This window comes from Callithrix jacchus, chromosome 11 (assembly GCF_049354715.1).
Source record: "Callithrix jacchus isolate 240 chromosome 11, calJac240_pri, whole genome shotgun sequence".
NCBI classification, from domain to species: Eukaryota; Metazoa; Chordata; class Mammalia; order Primates; family Cebidae; genus Callithrix; species Callithrix jacchus.
Genome location: NC_133512.1, coordinates 67,892,997 through 67,910,867, shown reverse-complemented (window position 1 = coordinate 67,910,867; position 17,871 = coordinate 67,892,997). Strand labels below are relative to the sequence as shown.

The 17,871-nt window shown below is 33.5% G+C and overlaps 1 protein-coding gene across 26 annotated transcripts in view; it reads right to left on the bottom strand.

The window, feature by feature from the left end:
• Window positions 1-17,871, bottom strand: part of CACNA2D1 (calcium voltage-gated channel auxiliary subunit alpha2delta 1) — a 500,040-nt gene that overhangs the window by 17,369 nt on the left and 464,800 nt on the right. For 14 of the 26 annotated variants that reach the window (XM_035253976.3, XM_078342985.1, XM_035253980.3 and 11 more), the window contains 11 exons: window positions 16,656-16,716; window positions 11,932-12,029; window positions 8,287-8,374; window positions 7,184-7,246; window positions 6,392-6,495; window positions 5,436-5,522; window positions 4,164-4,231; window positions 3,742-3,780; window positions 2,124-2,195; window positions 434-586; window positions 279-331 (listed from right to left, as the gene is read on the bottom strand). In XM_035253976.3, the coding sequence (XP_035109867.1) occupies window positions 279-331; window positions 434-586; window positions 2,124-2,195; window positions 3,742-3,780; window positions 4,164-4,231; window positions 5,436-5,522; window positions 6,392-6,495; window positions 7,184-7,246; window positions 8,287-8,374; window positions 11,932-12,029; window positions 16,656-16,716 (886 nt within the window). Of the gene's footprint in view, window positions 1-278; window positions 332-433; window positions 587-2,123; window positions 2,196-3,741; window positions 3,781-4,163; window positions 4,232-5,435; window positions 5,523-6,391; window positions 6,496-7,183; window positions 7,247-8,286; window positions 8,375-11,931; window positions 12,030-16,655; window positions 16,717-17,397; window positions 17,419-17,871 lie in introns of all 26 variants that reach the window. The other 12 variants (XM_035253974.3, XM_035253978.3, XM_035253979.3 and 9 more) reach the window with 1 other exon arrangement.

Sequence of the window (17,871 nt, the reverse complement as noted above, 5' to 3'; positions counted from 1 at the left end):
AAAATGCAATAACAAACATGAAGAAAAACTTCAGACTCTAAAGGGGCTGAAGTTTACATCAGCATAACACTGTTTTCATATGAGAAACTGAATGGTAACTTCATAGTGTTCACTTAGCAAAAAATTTAAACATTACCAGTAAGTGCTATAGAGAATGAAAAAATCTTAATTCCTTTAATAAAAATTTGAGTGTCCCCTAAATCCATATTTTCATCAGATGTTTTACTATTTTACAACTTCTTTCTTTCATTACCAACAAAATGAAAATTTTGACTTACCAGGCAGCAGCAGTGGCCCACCAGCCAATTTGTAATATGTCTGCTATTGATGGCTACAAAATATAATGAAAAAGTTGTCTGGGTAGTCTACTTGATACTGAGGACACTTGAGCATGCCCTTGAGAAGAACTGATTAGACTGTGGATATTACTGACCACGTATGCTGAGCGATGTCCTGCTCCTTGCTTTGGTGCGGCACCGGGCTCACATACTGACTGATAATCATAGGATTTGTTAAAAGAATAAACTGATATATTAACCAGGTGTCTCATCAAGCTGGGGTCAATCTCTCCAAAAAATCTTCCAATCTGGTGAAGAAAAAAAATAATAAAGTAACATGTACTTAAAACGTAAGCCAAAATGAACCCTGGAATCATCACTGCAGTGAAAAGAAGTAATACAAAGAGGCCGGGCGCGGTGGCTCACACCTATAATCCCAGCACTTTGGGAGGCCGAGGCGGGTGGATCACGAGGTCAAGAGATGGAGACCATCCTGGTCAACAAGGTGAAACCCTGTCTCTACTAAAAATACAAAAATTAGCTGGGCATGGTGGTGCGCGCCTGTAGTCCCAGCTACTTGGGAGGCTGAGGCAGGAGAATTGCTTGAACCCAGAAGGCGGAGGTGGCGGTGAGCCGAAATTGTGCCATTGCACTCCAGTCTGGGTAACAACAGCGAAACTCCGTCTCAAAACAAAACAAACAAACAAACAAACAAATAAATAAATAATACAAAGAAACTCAACTACAACTGAGGAGCTTAAAAACAAAAGCAAATGAGAAACCTGTATGTGACACTGTGAACAAACTAAAATGAGAATGTTCTCATTACTCAATGGGGCTGTGTGAGATTTTATTTGTGGAAGGAATGGACACATATTACTAAGCATTAAATCGCAATCAAATGCCTCCCAGATGAATAAAACAGGAGTGGGGAGTAGAGAGGTGTAAGTCAAAGGGTACAAAGCAGCAGCAGTTATGTAGCATGCGTAAGTCTAGAGATTCAAGGTCCAACAGACGACTGTAGTTAATAATACTGTGTTGTATATCAGACATTTGATGAGAGTAGATTTTAGGTCCTCTTCCATACCACTAAAAAAGGGTTAACAACCTGAGATGACAGGTATGTTAATTGGATTGACTGCGGTAATCACCTAACTATGCAAATCAAAACATTTTGCTGTACACCTTAAACATAGACAAGAAAAAACAGAAACAAAAACTCAGATGCCCTCCTAGGGGATAGAAGAGTAGTATAAATGAGAGCAGGATGGCCTAGGAAAAGAACTTGCAGGGACTGTGATGAACTGGAGCAAGTCCCAGCTAGAAGAGCAATCCCAGGGTAATTGGCTCCACCCTATAAACATTGCCATCCAGAAAAACAAACAAAAAAGCCCAGTGGTGAGATTTCTTTTACTGCTGCACGTTTTTTTTTAAAAAAAGAGAAGCCAGGAATGCAGATTCAGAAGTGAAATTACTTGGCAGCCTATATAAATTCGTTTATGAGCCAAATAGCCTATGCGCTGCCAATTTGCAGATCTGAGACTAGAAATCATGTCAGTTTTAGCCAGCTATATATTAAATTAGATATCATCAACTGAAAAAATTGAAGTGAAAATTTTCTAAATTTCTGAAAGGTTAAGAAGATCATGTTAAAATCCTTAACTATATATTTTGATGGGACCAGTACTAAAATGCAAAATGAAATAAAGAAAAACTAGACTTAGCATGCATTTCTTAATGGTTTACATAATATTAAGCATTGTAAAACAATGAAAGAGGTTTTGTAATGTTGATCTGGGAAACACACTTTGGAAATCTTGATTCTCTCTTACTTCAGGTACATACCTGATTAGTATAATCATCGTGATTTGCCATCAAAAGAAACCCACCATCATCCAGAATCACACAATCCATTACCTATCAAAATAAAATTAAAGGTTAACACATTTTTAGGAAGGTTAGGAGGTTAGATTATCATTACTCCATTATAGATACATGATTAGAGAAACAAAAATAGAAAATTTTAAATGACCTTATTTTCTCGAACATATATGTTCATAAAATTCTGATGAAATAAAGGCATGCATAGATTTATATCAAACCATCAAGGCTTGATAATCCAACAGCAACCATCCACTTGAGACTGACAATTCAATCTGAACAAATCATAAGAACAAATTAAAAATAATCTTTTTACAACTTCTGGGTCATCTAAATGATCCAGAAAACCGGATAGAGAAAATTATTTAATAATGAATAACTGATTTAAACACATACTTAGGATTTTCCTGTTCCACAGGACTTAAAACATGTCAGTACTATAAGACTATTTATAACTGTTTCATATTTTTAGATTAAAAATATGTAGCTGGATAATTGGAGATTTAAAAGCAAAACTTACATCAGTACTATGAGACTATTTATAACTATTTCATATTTTTAGATTAAATATATGTAGTTGGATAATTGGAGACTTAAAAGCAAAATGCAAAACAAAAAAGTCCATGGTTAAGAAAATACTTTATTCATCCTGAAACACAGGATAAATTCCTACCCAGTTTAAATGATGTTTTAATGTATGAAAATCAATATAATAATTTGTATTCAATAAAATCACAAAAACATTATTTTCAAAGTTGAGGACATAGTGCATTTCATTTTCCTAATATGGAAGCAGTTTATTACTAAAATCTTTGCTCTTAAAACAGCTACTTTTTAGAGTGAAATAGATAAGTTACAAAAGTCATTAAAATTATTGGCTTATAATTTCACAGCAGTAGGAGTGATAAAGATGATATGAACCCCTTGCTTCCCTTGGAAATATATAGACACACATAAGAAGACTGGAAGAAAATACTCTTTCATCATTGTTATTCAATTTTTAGAATTATCTAGTATCATTCTTAGAGCATCTTCAACTTTTGAACAAAGTTCACATTTCCTTTCTCAATTTCTCAAATGGAAGTGAAAGTAATACAAGACAATTTAAAAGTCAATCGATGTAAGTAGAACTTTATAATAAATTGTAATACTTCAGGGGTTAGTTCAAATTTTTTTCCTATAACTATATAATACAGTGTGAACAAATTTACAGAAAGTGTTATAGGTGAGAGATAACTACATTGATCACCAATAAGGTTGCTTTGTTAGAAACTTTCTATCAAGCAATAGAGCTAAAGATCAATATGTATCAACAGAATGTAACACAACCGAGACAGAAGAGAACCATCATATTGACATGACTATTTTTTAAGTTCCCATAACATATACATATTTTTAAAAATTCAAGCATTTAAGTTCAAATTCAAAAGCATGTAAACTCAAATGAATATATTATTTCACATGTCCTTAGTTTTTTAGTATTTGATTAAAAATGCCTGCATATTTTTTCATCATTCTAGTCCTAACAATAGTGATACGAGAAAATATTATACTCAAAAGTTATTTTAAATAGTTTTCTTACATCACTGTTTCTTTTGCAGTCACAAATTGGACCAGCACACTGAAAGACAAAAATGCAATTAACACCTCACATTTTTTAAAAAGTTGGCTTTTAATTATATTGTTACCATGTTATAATTAGAAATTCTGGAATAATTTGTCCAGTAGAAAAATAAGATTAGTCCTTAAGAAACAAAATCGTTTTATCTTTAAAATTAGAAAATGCCAATCAATATATAAACTAGCAGTCCCTGTTATAACCTTGAAATACTTTTTATTACATACTAATTTAACCAAAAAAGCGTTGAAAAAATAGGAATTCAGAATTTTGCTTCAGTGTAGTGGGACTGAGAATGTATTTGCCACTGTATAAGGATCTTTCTTTTTCTATTGAATTTTGAAAACATTAAATATAGCATAAGAACTTTTAAAAAAATATCTTACCGGATCCCTGATTGAGGTTTTGGTGAAATTCTCTATCCAGGAATTTACATCAATTTTAATTCCAACAACTGAAAAATCAATTTGAATTATTTCAAAGACATAATGAGCTGTAATACAACCTTTGCAATATGAGAGTTTAGATAATTATTTCGATAGCAAGTATCAGGTTGACTATAGTTTATCACAAAAGTTTTAGTCTTGTGGTCTTCATTAAGAAATACTGCTAACAGCTCTTAAATTATTACATAAATTGTAATTTATAATCACAAAACAGTTTATTCATTAGCCATAACCTGACCAATGAACTAATACAATAAGCTAAATAAAAACAGTAGTGTCAGGAAGCCTCATAAACCGGAGGTCATTCAAGTGATATATTTTAAGAGGCTTCCCTAAACCCACCAGTGCTTGCAGTAGGTGTTTAATAAATCCTTGCTGAAAGAGTGAACAGATGAGTTGATGAGTTAGTTAGTAGAATGGCTGAATAAATGAATGACTGATAGAATAACTGATTTAGTAAGTAAATGAGCAATAGAGTGAATGAAGGAATAGGGGAATGAGTTAGTGAGTGAGTGATGGAGTGAATTCATGTGTAAGGCTGCCCTCAGGAGCAGGAAGGCTCTAAATACTCTGTTTTAAACCTGCAAACAAAGAATCAAACAATCAAAAAAACTAACAGCTTTTACTTCATTATATTCACTCACTCTAGCCCACTTCCTATCCTCATTGATGCTCACTTTCACTGTTTTTTGTTTACTTGCCTATTTTCCCCAAAAGTTATTTTTCTATATATTTTACAGCAAGTTTTCGACTGTTCCCTACCTAATTCTCTTTAACAGACACTTACTAGAACATAGTATATATATGCCATCATTTATCTTTTCCCTAAGTGCTGGAAACTTAACTTTTTATATACGAATAGGTACCTCCTTGGCCCTATACCTTTATATGTATCTTAAAGTATTAAGAGAGATTTCTGGAGAATTGCTAATCCAACATTAAACATTTTGGTTATACTGAATTGATTCCACAAATTTGTGTCAGAGTATAAACATACACACTGTCTTAAAAATTCCTCGTCTATATAGTATCAATCTGATTTTATCCCAACTTCATAGGTATAACTAGTTATATTTTAATTTTTAAAATGTGCATGTTTTGACTTGACTTTGAGACCTGATGACCTTCTGGGTAAACACTGCCAGTTTATAACATACATGCCAGGTAACATTTAATTGTGGTTGTGTTTTTGTATTTAATATTTATCCTTACCTGCAGGTTTAAGAAGTTTCCCTTGAATATATATTTCTACAGCTTTGCTTACCATAATGCCCGATTCATAGGCACCAGGTCCACTTTCTAAAAAGAAAAAACAGCTATCTAGATAAATTGAATAATAATATTGATTTTCTGTCATTAGATACAGATGGATAGTATTTTGCTTAAAAATTCTAGCAACTATAAGCTATAAAAATGTTTGTGCTGTCCTTCCTCTTATATACTAGGCTTACTGGAATATCCATGAATTGGTTTGTATTAATGGATTTGGGGACAATAATGAGCTTGGTTGCATCTGCTTTCATAACATAATGAATACATGCCAAATGTCTGCTTCATTTGTTAAAATATTAGGGAGGCTGCTGAAGTGAAGTGGAAAGATTGATCTTGGATGCATAAAACTGACCTTGTATTTTATCAGATGTGTCACTGGGAAAAACTTTGACATTCTCTAAACTTGTTTCCCGATTTATGGAAATGAAAGCAAATAGTACCTATGTGCAAAGATGTTCAGGAATTAAATCATTAGGTTTTTTTGGAAATAACTCAATAAAATGTTTTAAAAGATAAGCTATTATTTTATAAATATTATATTGTATAACACTGATAAAATGTAATTAATGCACTTCACTTTAATTCATTAAATGTCTTTCAATACATTTTCAGTTGTAATATGAGGGATTATCTACATGTATTTCAATTTCTTATGTATGCCTGATAGATATGCTTTCTCTAAATTAATGGGTGACTGTTTGCTGTATATGCATTTTACCTCTTCAACTAAATGATGTTTCTTTTCTATTTTTCTAATGCATTACATATACTCTATTTTTAATAATGGCTATTCTGAGTAGTTAACATAAATTGTAGTGATTTGGGGGAAAAGCAGATAGTAGCAATAATTAATTTTTTTAAATTTGAGAAAAGCTGAATTCCAAAGCAATACTTACTGTTAAAGTAGGGAGCAGTGAAAACATAGTTATCATTATCTAGGCTTCTTTTATAGAAGCTGTCCTCATATGTCTCTGGGTTTTCTTGCCAATTTTCTCCAGCCCTAAGGAGGAAATGGCTCATCATTTGTATTCTTTACTCCAACTGATAACCTACTTTATCCTATGTGGACTTGCTGAGTTTTACAGATGCGTCTATATCTCAGGTATGTCTAAAGAAGTTAGTGGTAATTGATAGCATAACTGATACATTACTGAGCAATGCATCAGCATAGCACTAAATTAAGAATCAGAAAAAGCTAACTCCTAGTTTTATTCCACTGTTTACTAGTCAGGTAACAGGACAAGTAAGTTAATAGGTCAATTAACATTAGTAAGCATGGGTGCCTATTCAGCCTGCTTCATAGACTGTTCTGAAGATGATAGAAATAAGATGCATCAAAGAAGAGTGAAAGATAATAAAGTGCTACATAAATATTGCTGATAGGCTATAATCATTGTGTTCAATTCACTGGTTTAGCTTGTGTCTACAAGAAGCAAAATCTCTTTAAATGTCTCTTAAAGTTTGTAGTCAATATATTTGGCAAGCAATAACATCATTGAAGAATTTTATAATGTCATTTTTCAGAGAAATAAAATGTTTTCATAATGTAAATGCTGTGAACAATGGCTCCAATTTAATCTAATGGCAATCGGTTTATTTGAGGAATGGCTTCCTTATGCAGTAATGTACAAATCCTTGGTGCAGTCTTTTGTAATGTACTTGTTTTTACAGATGTTATTTGAACTTACTCTTTGGGATAAACTCTGGTAATCCCACCATCAGTCACAACAAATCGTGCTTTCACTCCCTTGCTGGAACACAAGACAAAATAAGGAAATGTTTTGTTGAACATACTCTAAGATACAAAGTTAGATGTTGGTGATACAAAGAGAAAACAAGTTTGTAAAGTAAAGGAAGTCAAAGGAAACATATCAACAGATGCACAACTATGTTGTAATGATTTAAATATCTATGAAATTAGTATTTAAAAGAGGGATGTTAAGGGAAATAACTGAGATGCATTTTGAACATGGAGTATGAGTTGACAGTGATGACACAGAAAGCAGGAAGATATCACTTGTAGAGAGGAAAGTATGTATAAAGGAAAGCTACCAGAGACTGCTGATATTTGGTGAAAAACAACAACAACAAAAACCTAAGGCAAAAGAAGAGAAACAGTAGGAAGTAAAGTTTCAAGTACAAGTTTCTTAATGGTCAGCTAATGAATGATTTTGAATTCCATGCTAGAGAGCTTCACCTGTATCTTAAACTTAGAACTGCATTTTAGAAGTTAGATTCTGCAAATATGAATTGTATGGAGAACTGACTAGGAGCTGCAGGTGTAGGAATGGAGAACACTAAAGGCAGAAAAATCAGCTGCTGTGTTTTCCTAGAAATGAGATCTTAGGGCCTTGATTATGAGGTAGAGAAGTACACATTGCTAGGAAAAATATTTAGCAATTACTGATTGAAAATGGGGTGGAGAAGAAATTATAAATAAGAATCACACTTGGATTTTTTTGACTGGATATATGGGAATGCTTAGAAATTCAACTAAACACTGACTGGAAATTCTATTTTAGCACAAACAGAAACACACAATCATGCCCATTTAATTTGGTTTATTCACATTGAAGTGTGTGTACGTGAAAATCTCAGTAATAGCAGACGTTAGTACTGAAAAACATCCACAACTGAAAATGCAAGTTGTCAACAACTGTACAGGATTTTCTTGAGAAATAATTATGAAATATTACTAATGAACTGTAAATTTATGAGAACTATACCCAATTTCCACAGGAGAAACTGAAATGTGGACTATATGTTTTTATTAATAAGAACAAATACTTACATATTTTTCTGCTTACTCCAGTAATTTTGGACAAGTTCATTTGTAAAGCCTGCATCAAGCAAGACTCTATTAATCAAATCCGTGTTACCTAACACAGAAAAGGGAGATCCTCAGTTACACTCACAGTTCTAAAACTATGATCATAATGAAAAATATATTTTCTATTTTCAAAAGCAACTTAGAGTATATATTCCTATGAATTTTAAAATATATTCCATATTCATTTTCTTTGTAATTTTTATATTGTTCATCTTCCCTCACATTTCCCAGGAAATGAATGGATTTAGTAGTAGAAAAGCCACTTCTAAATGAGGCAAATTGTACATGTACACTTTATCAAACTATGAAATAAACTATGCTAAGGAACAGGAAATAGTCTTCCTTTTGTGTTTTTATTTCTGTATGGTAGGATGGTGATTCCCAACCATCATAATTTTATGACAATTTGATGTATACACACATACACATAAAATTGTATATATGTATATACAATTTCTATATATAAGAACAGAACTACCTCTGAAATTGTCAAGTAAAAACATTCAACAAAAAGTTACTGTCTACTTTCACTTTCACTTGTTGTAAGAAAAGCTATTTTAATTAGTTTCTATCACAAATACCAAAACACAGGATAATCTTGGAGTAAATAAGACTGAAAAACTCAGTGCCATATATTGAGGAGCAAGGACGGGAGTGAGCATCACAGAGCAGTACAATCCCAAGAATGATTCCAAAATCTACTTGTACTAGTCAAAGAACCAATATCAAAGTAGATAATAGGTTGTCATTTCTGGAACAACTGAAGTGCATATTAAAGCCCAAGTTTAAAGATAATTGAGGAAACAAATTATGAGGATCAAAGGTCAATTATATATTCTTCAACAAAAACCTCTGCCTTCTTCCCATTCTCTGTTCCTCTAAACCCATGAAGCTCTGAAATAACCTAAAAGGGACCCTCTGAAATTTCAGATTTATGATAAAATCTGACTTCTCAGATAAAGATTGTATGTTCTTAACATCCTATTACTATACAAGGTGGGCATGAGGCAGGCTGGAAACATTTTTGTTGCTTGATTATTTTAAGTTAATGTATCTTACATATGAGATTAAAGGATCAATTTAACCCATATTTTGGAGTACATTTTAATTCATTCTAGACATGCTTTTTCACTATATTATTTTAGAAACTGAATCATTTAAAAAACAGTTCATTTGGACTGTTTTTGGACAAAGTAAATGTTCTCATTGCCTCTAATCCCTTTAGATAAAACAAAATAGACTCTATGTCTAGTTCATAAAATAAGGCAAACTTGCAAGTAATTTTATAATTTTATTCTTATTTTCATTGTGCCCCAAGCCTAAAATGTGTCCAGGAATCTTTACCATTTTATATACAAATAAATATACAATATCTCATAAACAAAGAAGAGGGGGATAAGTAGAAGACAGCAACTTTATATCATAAACGTTTAGGTAATTTAAATATTAGGTAATCATTGTAATTTCACCAATGGATTAAGTACTTTGACAAAGCAAAAATTAAACTTGACTGCCCCCCGTTTTACAAAACCTATTTAGATCCCAGATTTCAGTCATTGATATCTACTTTTAAAGTTAATTTAACATATCATTTAACAATATAAGGTAAAGATATAATTGAGAACAATCAATAATATATAATATTGTCACAGAAAATAAAAATAGTTTTATAGATAGCAGCTCTTTCAACTAAAATTCTACAAATTCTCGATTTGTTACATGAATATACAATAACCTCAAACAATGTCTACTGGGTTATATAGCAGACAGATAAAAGGTGAAGTGAAATGAAAGAGATTAAAGAACAGAAAACAATATGGATTAGGAGAAATTATTTTGTTTAAACATATTTATACTTCCCTAGGAACCAGAAGCAGTGAACAAAAAAAAAAGGAATGATTCCAATTTTCATGGTGTTCTGAAAAGTTACATGTTAGGAAAAACATTTCTGATAAACTCATTTTTACAAGGAACATGAGAGTGTTTCATAATTTTGGTATCCAATTAAGGGAATATTCAACAACTTTATTACAGTTCTCTATTAGAAATGCCTCGTACTCAATAAGAGGTAATAAACAATAACATAAAATAACATTTAGAAGGCACTAACAGCCAGGCACAGTGGCTCACGCCTGTAATCCCAGCACTTTCAGAGGCTGAGGTAGGAGGATTGCCTGATGTCAGGAATTTGAGACCAGCCTGAGTAACATGGAGAAACCTCGTCTTGACTAAAAAATACAAAATTAGCCAAGCGTGGTAGTGCATGCCTGTAATCCCAGCTACTTGGGAGTCTGAGGCAGAAGAATCGCTGGAACCCAGGAGGCAGACGTTGCGGTGAGCCAAGATGGTGCCACTGCACTCCAGTATGGGCAACAAAAGCAAAACTCCACCTCAAAAAAAAAAAAAAAAAAAGAAAAAAAGGGGGGAGCCACTGGCTCAGTCCTAGTCAGCTCGCACTGAGTAGAAAGATGTGGAATCATCACATTAAGGCATGATCAATGTAGACTTCGGCTCCCATGACAAGTTTTCAGTGTGGCTCACTGAAGCCACTAACTAATTTGTGCTAAAGTGAAGGTGCTAGAAAGTTATTTCTTCTCATATGCAACAAATTGAAGTTAAGAGGCACCTTTAAGAAGGGCTTTGTCTTTTTGATAAATGATAAAGTACATAGTTTGACCTTTCCTGATAGAAAGACAAATAATTGAAAAACAACAAGAAGGGAGGAGGAAAAGGAAAAGGAGGGAGAGAGGGAGAGAGGAGAACAGACTCCTTTTTCAGACAGAACAAAAAAGTCAGTTGTGTGTACTTATTCTTTTTTTCAAATTATGAAGATACATTTTGCCATGAATTTGGTTTTCCTCTTATTTCCCATTTGTATGGTATTTGTTCTGGAGCACTTTTATAACAAATATTTTTAAGAGGAAAAAAGATTTAGATTTTTTAATGATTTAAAAGCCCCAAAATCCATAATTTTTTATTGAGTTTAGACTATGAATGATATAAATTTACCTGAAAGACAAATATAATGGTTAAAAACTAATTACTAACATTCTGTTGTCTATTTTAACTTGATTTACCTCATAAATGAGAAATTACAGAAGCATAATTTTTTAAGACATGAAGTTAACTTGTGATCAAAATAGAATGTCAGGAAGGAAAAACAACATTACGTGACATATCTTTATTTATACTTTGGTTTATATTCTACCCATGTTAAAACTCATCATATTATTTGAAGGATGTAAATAAATTTATAAAAATGTATGTTTTCCACTATATAGCAGGCAAAATGCTACAAAAAAAAGTCTTCAAAAGTTCATTTAAAATTAAACTTCCTAAATTTCAGAGGCGCTAACATGAGCATGCCACATTTACGTTTAACCATTTCCAAGAATCTATTGCCTTGTTTTGAAAATTTGATTTAGCTGACATTTCTTTAGTATGCAAAATTAACGATCAAATTGTTACATTTTACTATTAGAAAGTTATAAAGTAAATAAACAACCAGCAGAACATAATAAAGTAACATGATTATCGTATCCTATGATATACTATAAACCAACAGAACCACACTCAAGCAGTCATTTCAAATTAATGCTTACTTACATGATGGATTGTTCGGAGTTTTTCTATCAATAAACTCATTGAAATTTAAAAGAAATTCAGTGTTATTATCTGATATTTTCAGATCACTGCAGTAATCTCTGTGGAAAAAAAAAACATTTTGAGATATTAGGTATTAAAATGGAAACTTTATAGGGTCATTAAAGTAGTGAAAACACTATTTTTTTCTTATTGGCCATAGGACTTTACAAACCGTTGAACTTCTTGTAACTTCCATTTACTCACCTCTATAATGGACCAGTACTTTTGCCGGTAAGTGGTGATTACAGACAATGTGAATTAAACATTTGGTCTCTGGACAGGAGCTACTCAATAAAGATTGGGTTTTGCTGTAGTTATTAGCACTCTCATATAGCAATTAAAACAGAAATCTTGGGGCATGGGGGGCAAGGGGACAGAGAGCATTAGGACAAATACCTACTACATATGGGGCTTAAAACCTAGATGACAGGTTGATAGGTACAGCAAACCACCATGGCACATGTATGCCAGCGTAACAAACCTGCACATTCTGCACGTGTATCCCAGAACTTAAAGTAAAATTTTAAAAAATGTGTGAATATATTTTAAAAAATTGTATGTGTATACACACACGTGAGTGCGTATATGTATGTTTTAAAATACATATACACACACATATAATATGTATACATACATATACACATACACATATATACATATGTATGTATACACACACATTTATATATATAGAAAATCAAGCACATAAAGGGCTTAATATACATTGAAGTGGACATTCATTGGCTTGCCCTGCCTTGAAAAGGAAAAGTATTTGTCCCACAAGCGAAATACTCTTCCTTCTCAAGCACTTTCTCCTGCCCTAAACACATAAGTGAATGCCAGTCTTTTATTAAGATATATTGATATCCTTTAGCTATAAAAATGTACTGATACAGCCGGGCGCAGTGGCTCATGCCTGTAATCCCAGCACTTTGGGAGGCCGAAGCGGGTGGATCACAAGGTCAAGAGATTGAGACCATCCAGGTCAACATGGTGAAACCCCGTCTCTACTAAAAATACAAAAAATTAGCTGGGCATGGTGGCGCGTGCCTATAATCCCAGCTACTCGGGAGGCTGAGGCAGGAGAATTGCCTCAGCCCAGGAGGCGGAGGTTGCGGTGAGCCGAGATTGCGCCATTGCACTCCAGCCTGGGTAACAAGAGCGAAACTCCGTCTCAAAAAAAAAAGTACTGATACATGCTGCAACATGGATAAACCTTGAAAATATCATGCTACGTGAAATAAGCCAGATGCAAATGCCACATATTGTATTATTCTATTTATACAATATGTCTAGAACAAGCATGTAGCCATAAGAGACAGAAAATAGATTAGTAGTTTCTTGGGTCTGGGGAGGGTTGGGGTAAGGATGGGTAGGCAACAGTGAAGGTTACAGGTTTTCTCTTTACCGTAATGAAAATGTTCTAAAATTAACTATAGTAGTAGTTGTACATATATGTAAATATATTTTAAAACTTTTAATTGTAAAAAAATGTGAAATGTGACATTGACTACAGAAACGGTTCATACACTAATAACTGCTGGATTAAACAAAATCCATTGCCTATGAATTATTAATTAGAATTGAGAGCTGTATCCATCCTTTCTTTATGTATCTGGATTCTACGCTAGATTTAACCTTGTCTTACACTGACGTTGACAAAGGCAATATGCATAATCTACTACTTAATAACTGGGAGAGGCAAGGGAAGAAACTGTAGAGAACAACACAGATCTGACATGGATAGTCTTGCCAACAGAGCAGGCCTAATTTCAATCTCTTCTTACATTTTTTGCTATGTTAATATTCTGTGGGACCCTCTTTTTTTCCCCCTTAATATTGAGAAAACTCTTTCTAGTTAAAGTGGGTTAAAGTTACCCTCAGTAATTCAAAGTAACTTGAAATTGATTAAAGTTACTTGTGTCCAAAAACTACTAATAAGATTGCAGATATTTTTAGTAATATAACTTTTAAGAATATTTTTTATATATTTATAGATTCTCCTGTTCAACACCTACTGTGTGCCAGCAATGGATTCAATTTTGGGCACTGAATGTTAAGTCAAATAGACGCAGTCATGGTCTGTTGAGGAAAGTAAATAAAATGTGGCCAGTGCTCCCCAAGAGAAATACAGAACTCCATGAAGCAGGCAGCAAGGTCGCATATGCCAGTGAAGAAAGGAAAGAAATCCCCACATCAAGGAACTTTTAAGTCGGGATTAAGGAGGGAGTGGGATGCATGTGTATGTGTGATATACATCTCCTTTCCAAAAAGGGAAAAGAGAATTAATGAAAGAAAGAAGGTAAGACCAAAACCAAGCAAAAACAGTAACAGTGCATTTAGGAAATGAAAGAAGTTAGTGTGGTTGGAATTTAGAGTAGGGGTAGGGAAACTTTCCCTGATAGGGCCACGTAGCAAGTGATTTGGGATGTTGTGGCCCATAAAGTCTATGTCACAACTACTCAACCCTGTCTCTGCAGAGAAAGCAGCCAAAGACATTCCATAAACAAATAAGCATCACAGTGCTCCAGTAAAACTTTATGTTTACAATTGATAGCTGATCTATAGGCTGTAGTTTGATGGTCCGTAGTATGGAGTGTGAGGGAGACACACCAGTAAACCAGGACCTGGTGGAAGAGCATTTGAAAGCTATAATATACAGCACAGATGATCATGAAGACAATACAGAACCACTGGCTCGTACTTAGCATATGAGGAAAATGATTTTTTTCACATTTTAGAAGTTCTCTGGTACAGAACAGAGACAGCATTAGGAAATACAGGGAAAATATAAAAGTAGGGAGATGAGTTAAGAGGCAAATGTAGCAGTTTAGGTAAGAGAAAGCAGTGGCCTGGACTAGGGCCAGAGGAAGCTGAGATTGACAGATACACTTGATATTCATAAGATAATTGGCAAGATGTGGTGATGAATTAGAAGTGAGATACAAGGGAAAGGAAGCAGAAAAGGATAACTAATAGGTTTCAAGATTGCTCACTGGCAATCTGGCTCAATTTTCTTCTCTGAGGCAACATAGGTAGAATTTTCCAAAGAAAACAAATATTTATAAGATACTAAATCTGAAACACACTGAAGAGATATTCTTGCCTGGTTTCCATGAGATATGACTCTCTCATATTGAGATATGTAGAGTTGATATAGTATCTGGAAATAGATACAATATAGAATCAAATAATTTAATGTAATATCAATGAAATACATATGTCTTTGTCTCTAGAGGTTTATGGCCATCATACAGATTTGGGACTCATGAACCTAACCTGTAGGCAGGCAACAGATGCTTGGCTTGTGGTCTGAATGTAGTCTCAGTTAAAAAGATAGTCTAGATTAGCACCCTGTGCAGCCCCCTCATATACATGATCAGCAGGAGAAATGAAACTCATGAGAGAGACAGTAAATATGCAGCCAGAGAGAGAAAAAGAAAATTATAATAGTGTGTCATCAAGCAAGAGACAGCAAGGCGTATCAAAGGAGAGAATGATCAACAGTGTCAAACACTAAAGGAAATTCAAGCAAGAGAAGCTTCTCTAGGATAGAGGCACTCACAAAGCCACGAACATGCTTCGTTAACAGAGATTTCTCAAAAAATCCATATTCCCTTGTTAAAGTAGAAACAGTTCAGAAATATCCTTTTACAGAAATAAAACGGTAATTCAGAACAATTTATATGCATCTTCTTTGGGTTTTGGGGTAATTCAAGAAAAGTGAAAAATTAATAATCCAAGCTTCTATGTCAATTGTTCCCAATAATTTAGCCCAGAGTAATAGGAATTATATTTGAAAATTGTATGTGTCTGCTTTAGAGCAGGAATCAAAAACTGAGGAAAGAAAGAAAAATAACACTCTTGGATTACTGAATAGTTTCAAATAATTACAAGAAACTCAAGATAGGAGAAAAAGATGGACATATGAGATAAAGAAAGCAGATTATATGAGATAAATTGGGTAGGAGGAAAGGAAGTATGTGTAAAAAACTATGTAAAGCAATGCCACTGTAAACATGTTCTCCCAAAAAGTTGCTTTAGACCATTAACAAATTCCATTATTATGTTCACTCTAGTCATAACTGTATAGATAAACATAAATATTGGTATGTGTGTATTTATATATGTAAATATATTCACAGGTGCAAATACACAATTTTCTATTATTGTTGGATGTGCTGTTTGTCCTACAAGAGCAAAGCCTATGTCCATTTTATTCCCATTGTTTCCCAGAGTGTACCTTGCTTAGCACATAGTAATTGCTTTTTTTTTTTTTTTTTTTTGAGATGGAGTCTCACTTTGTTGCCAGGCATGACTGCACTGATGCAATCTCAGCTCACTTCATCCTCTGCCTCCCAGGTTCAAGCGATTCTTCTGTCTCAGCCTCCCAAGTAGCTGGGACTACAGGCATGTGCCACCACACCCAGCTAATTTTTGTATTTTTAGTAGAGACAAGTGTTTCACCACGTTGGCCAGGATGGTCTCAATCTCTTGACCTCATGACCTGCCCATCTTGGCCTCCCATATTTGAATGAGTAAAGAAATGAATAAATATTTTGTTTCAGTTTTAAAATATTTTCTTTGATTCCATAATGTGATATGGAATTGAGCCAATTCCAAACTATTGTTGAAGGCCTAGCTACTGATACAAGATTTATCAAAAAATAAATCAAAACAAAACCCACCTTGGTGCTATGAACGTATAGCCAGATTCTTCAAAATTATCTGGCTTCAGGGTTTCTGAATCTGCAAAGATAATGTTATAGCATTAGATAGGTAATTTAGAGTATACATCCAGAGATTCTGTAACAATAAGAAGGCATGAGAAAGATTACCTAATAAGAAAAATTGAAAATAGAGTACTTACGTCCTAAAACTGAAACACATCAATGAATACAAAGGTCCTCAATGCTTCCCAATATAGTAAAATTATAACATGGATTAACTTCATTACATGGATCACAACAGTTATTTCAAGGAAAATGCTATGTCTATAATTATCTAACCCTACTATAACCAAGTATCTTTAAAAAAGTGATTGATATGAATGTTATGCCAGGGGTATTTTATTTAAGCATCAATTATCTAAACAGCTTACCAAATTATGATACAGAAAACAATGTTAAAAAACTCATTAATGCCTTTAGTGAATTAATATCATTCTTCATATTAGGTGTGAATCAGTATGTGGAAGGACACAAAACAAAACTTCTTAAGTCCAAGAAAAAAACTTGAATGTGAACCAGATTGCATATGAAAACAGAACATATTCTTTCTACCATTTTTTGCTGCTAAGTTTTAAGTGATCATGAAGGAAAATTTAGCAAATGAGAAGCACAGAGGATAATATCCAATGGGAAGGAAAATATCAGTGGAAATGTCAAGTGTACTAAACAGAAAGAAATTGAGCAACAAGAAAATACTTGCCCTTCATTTTGCCCTTTTTTGCTGTGAAAATCCATCAGAAAGAGAAAGCAAGGAAACAAAAAAAAAAGAGGGTAAAGCAAAGGGGGTCACAAACAATATTTTATTCAATGACTTTCTTGAATAAAAATATTGTGCATAGATCAAAGGTTCATTTATGTATAGCTGTAGTCTAGGGAAAAAAAGACATATTTTGACTGGAAAGTATGCCCTGTCCATAATTACTAGATAACCCTCTCTGTACTATGGTTATTTCAAGAGTCTGTTTTGCAAAGTGATTAATGGAGGTGTAATACCAATAACATCAGGCTATAAACATAAGCATTTACCAATCAAAGACTCACTAGTTATCCCCTCATTTATCAATTGAAGAACTAGCTCATGCAGAATTGCTGGCTGTGAAAAGACCATCATATCTATCTATCAAGTGAAAGTAAAAATATAAAGGTACTCTGTATAATGCACTATGAACACGGG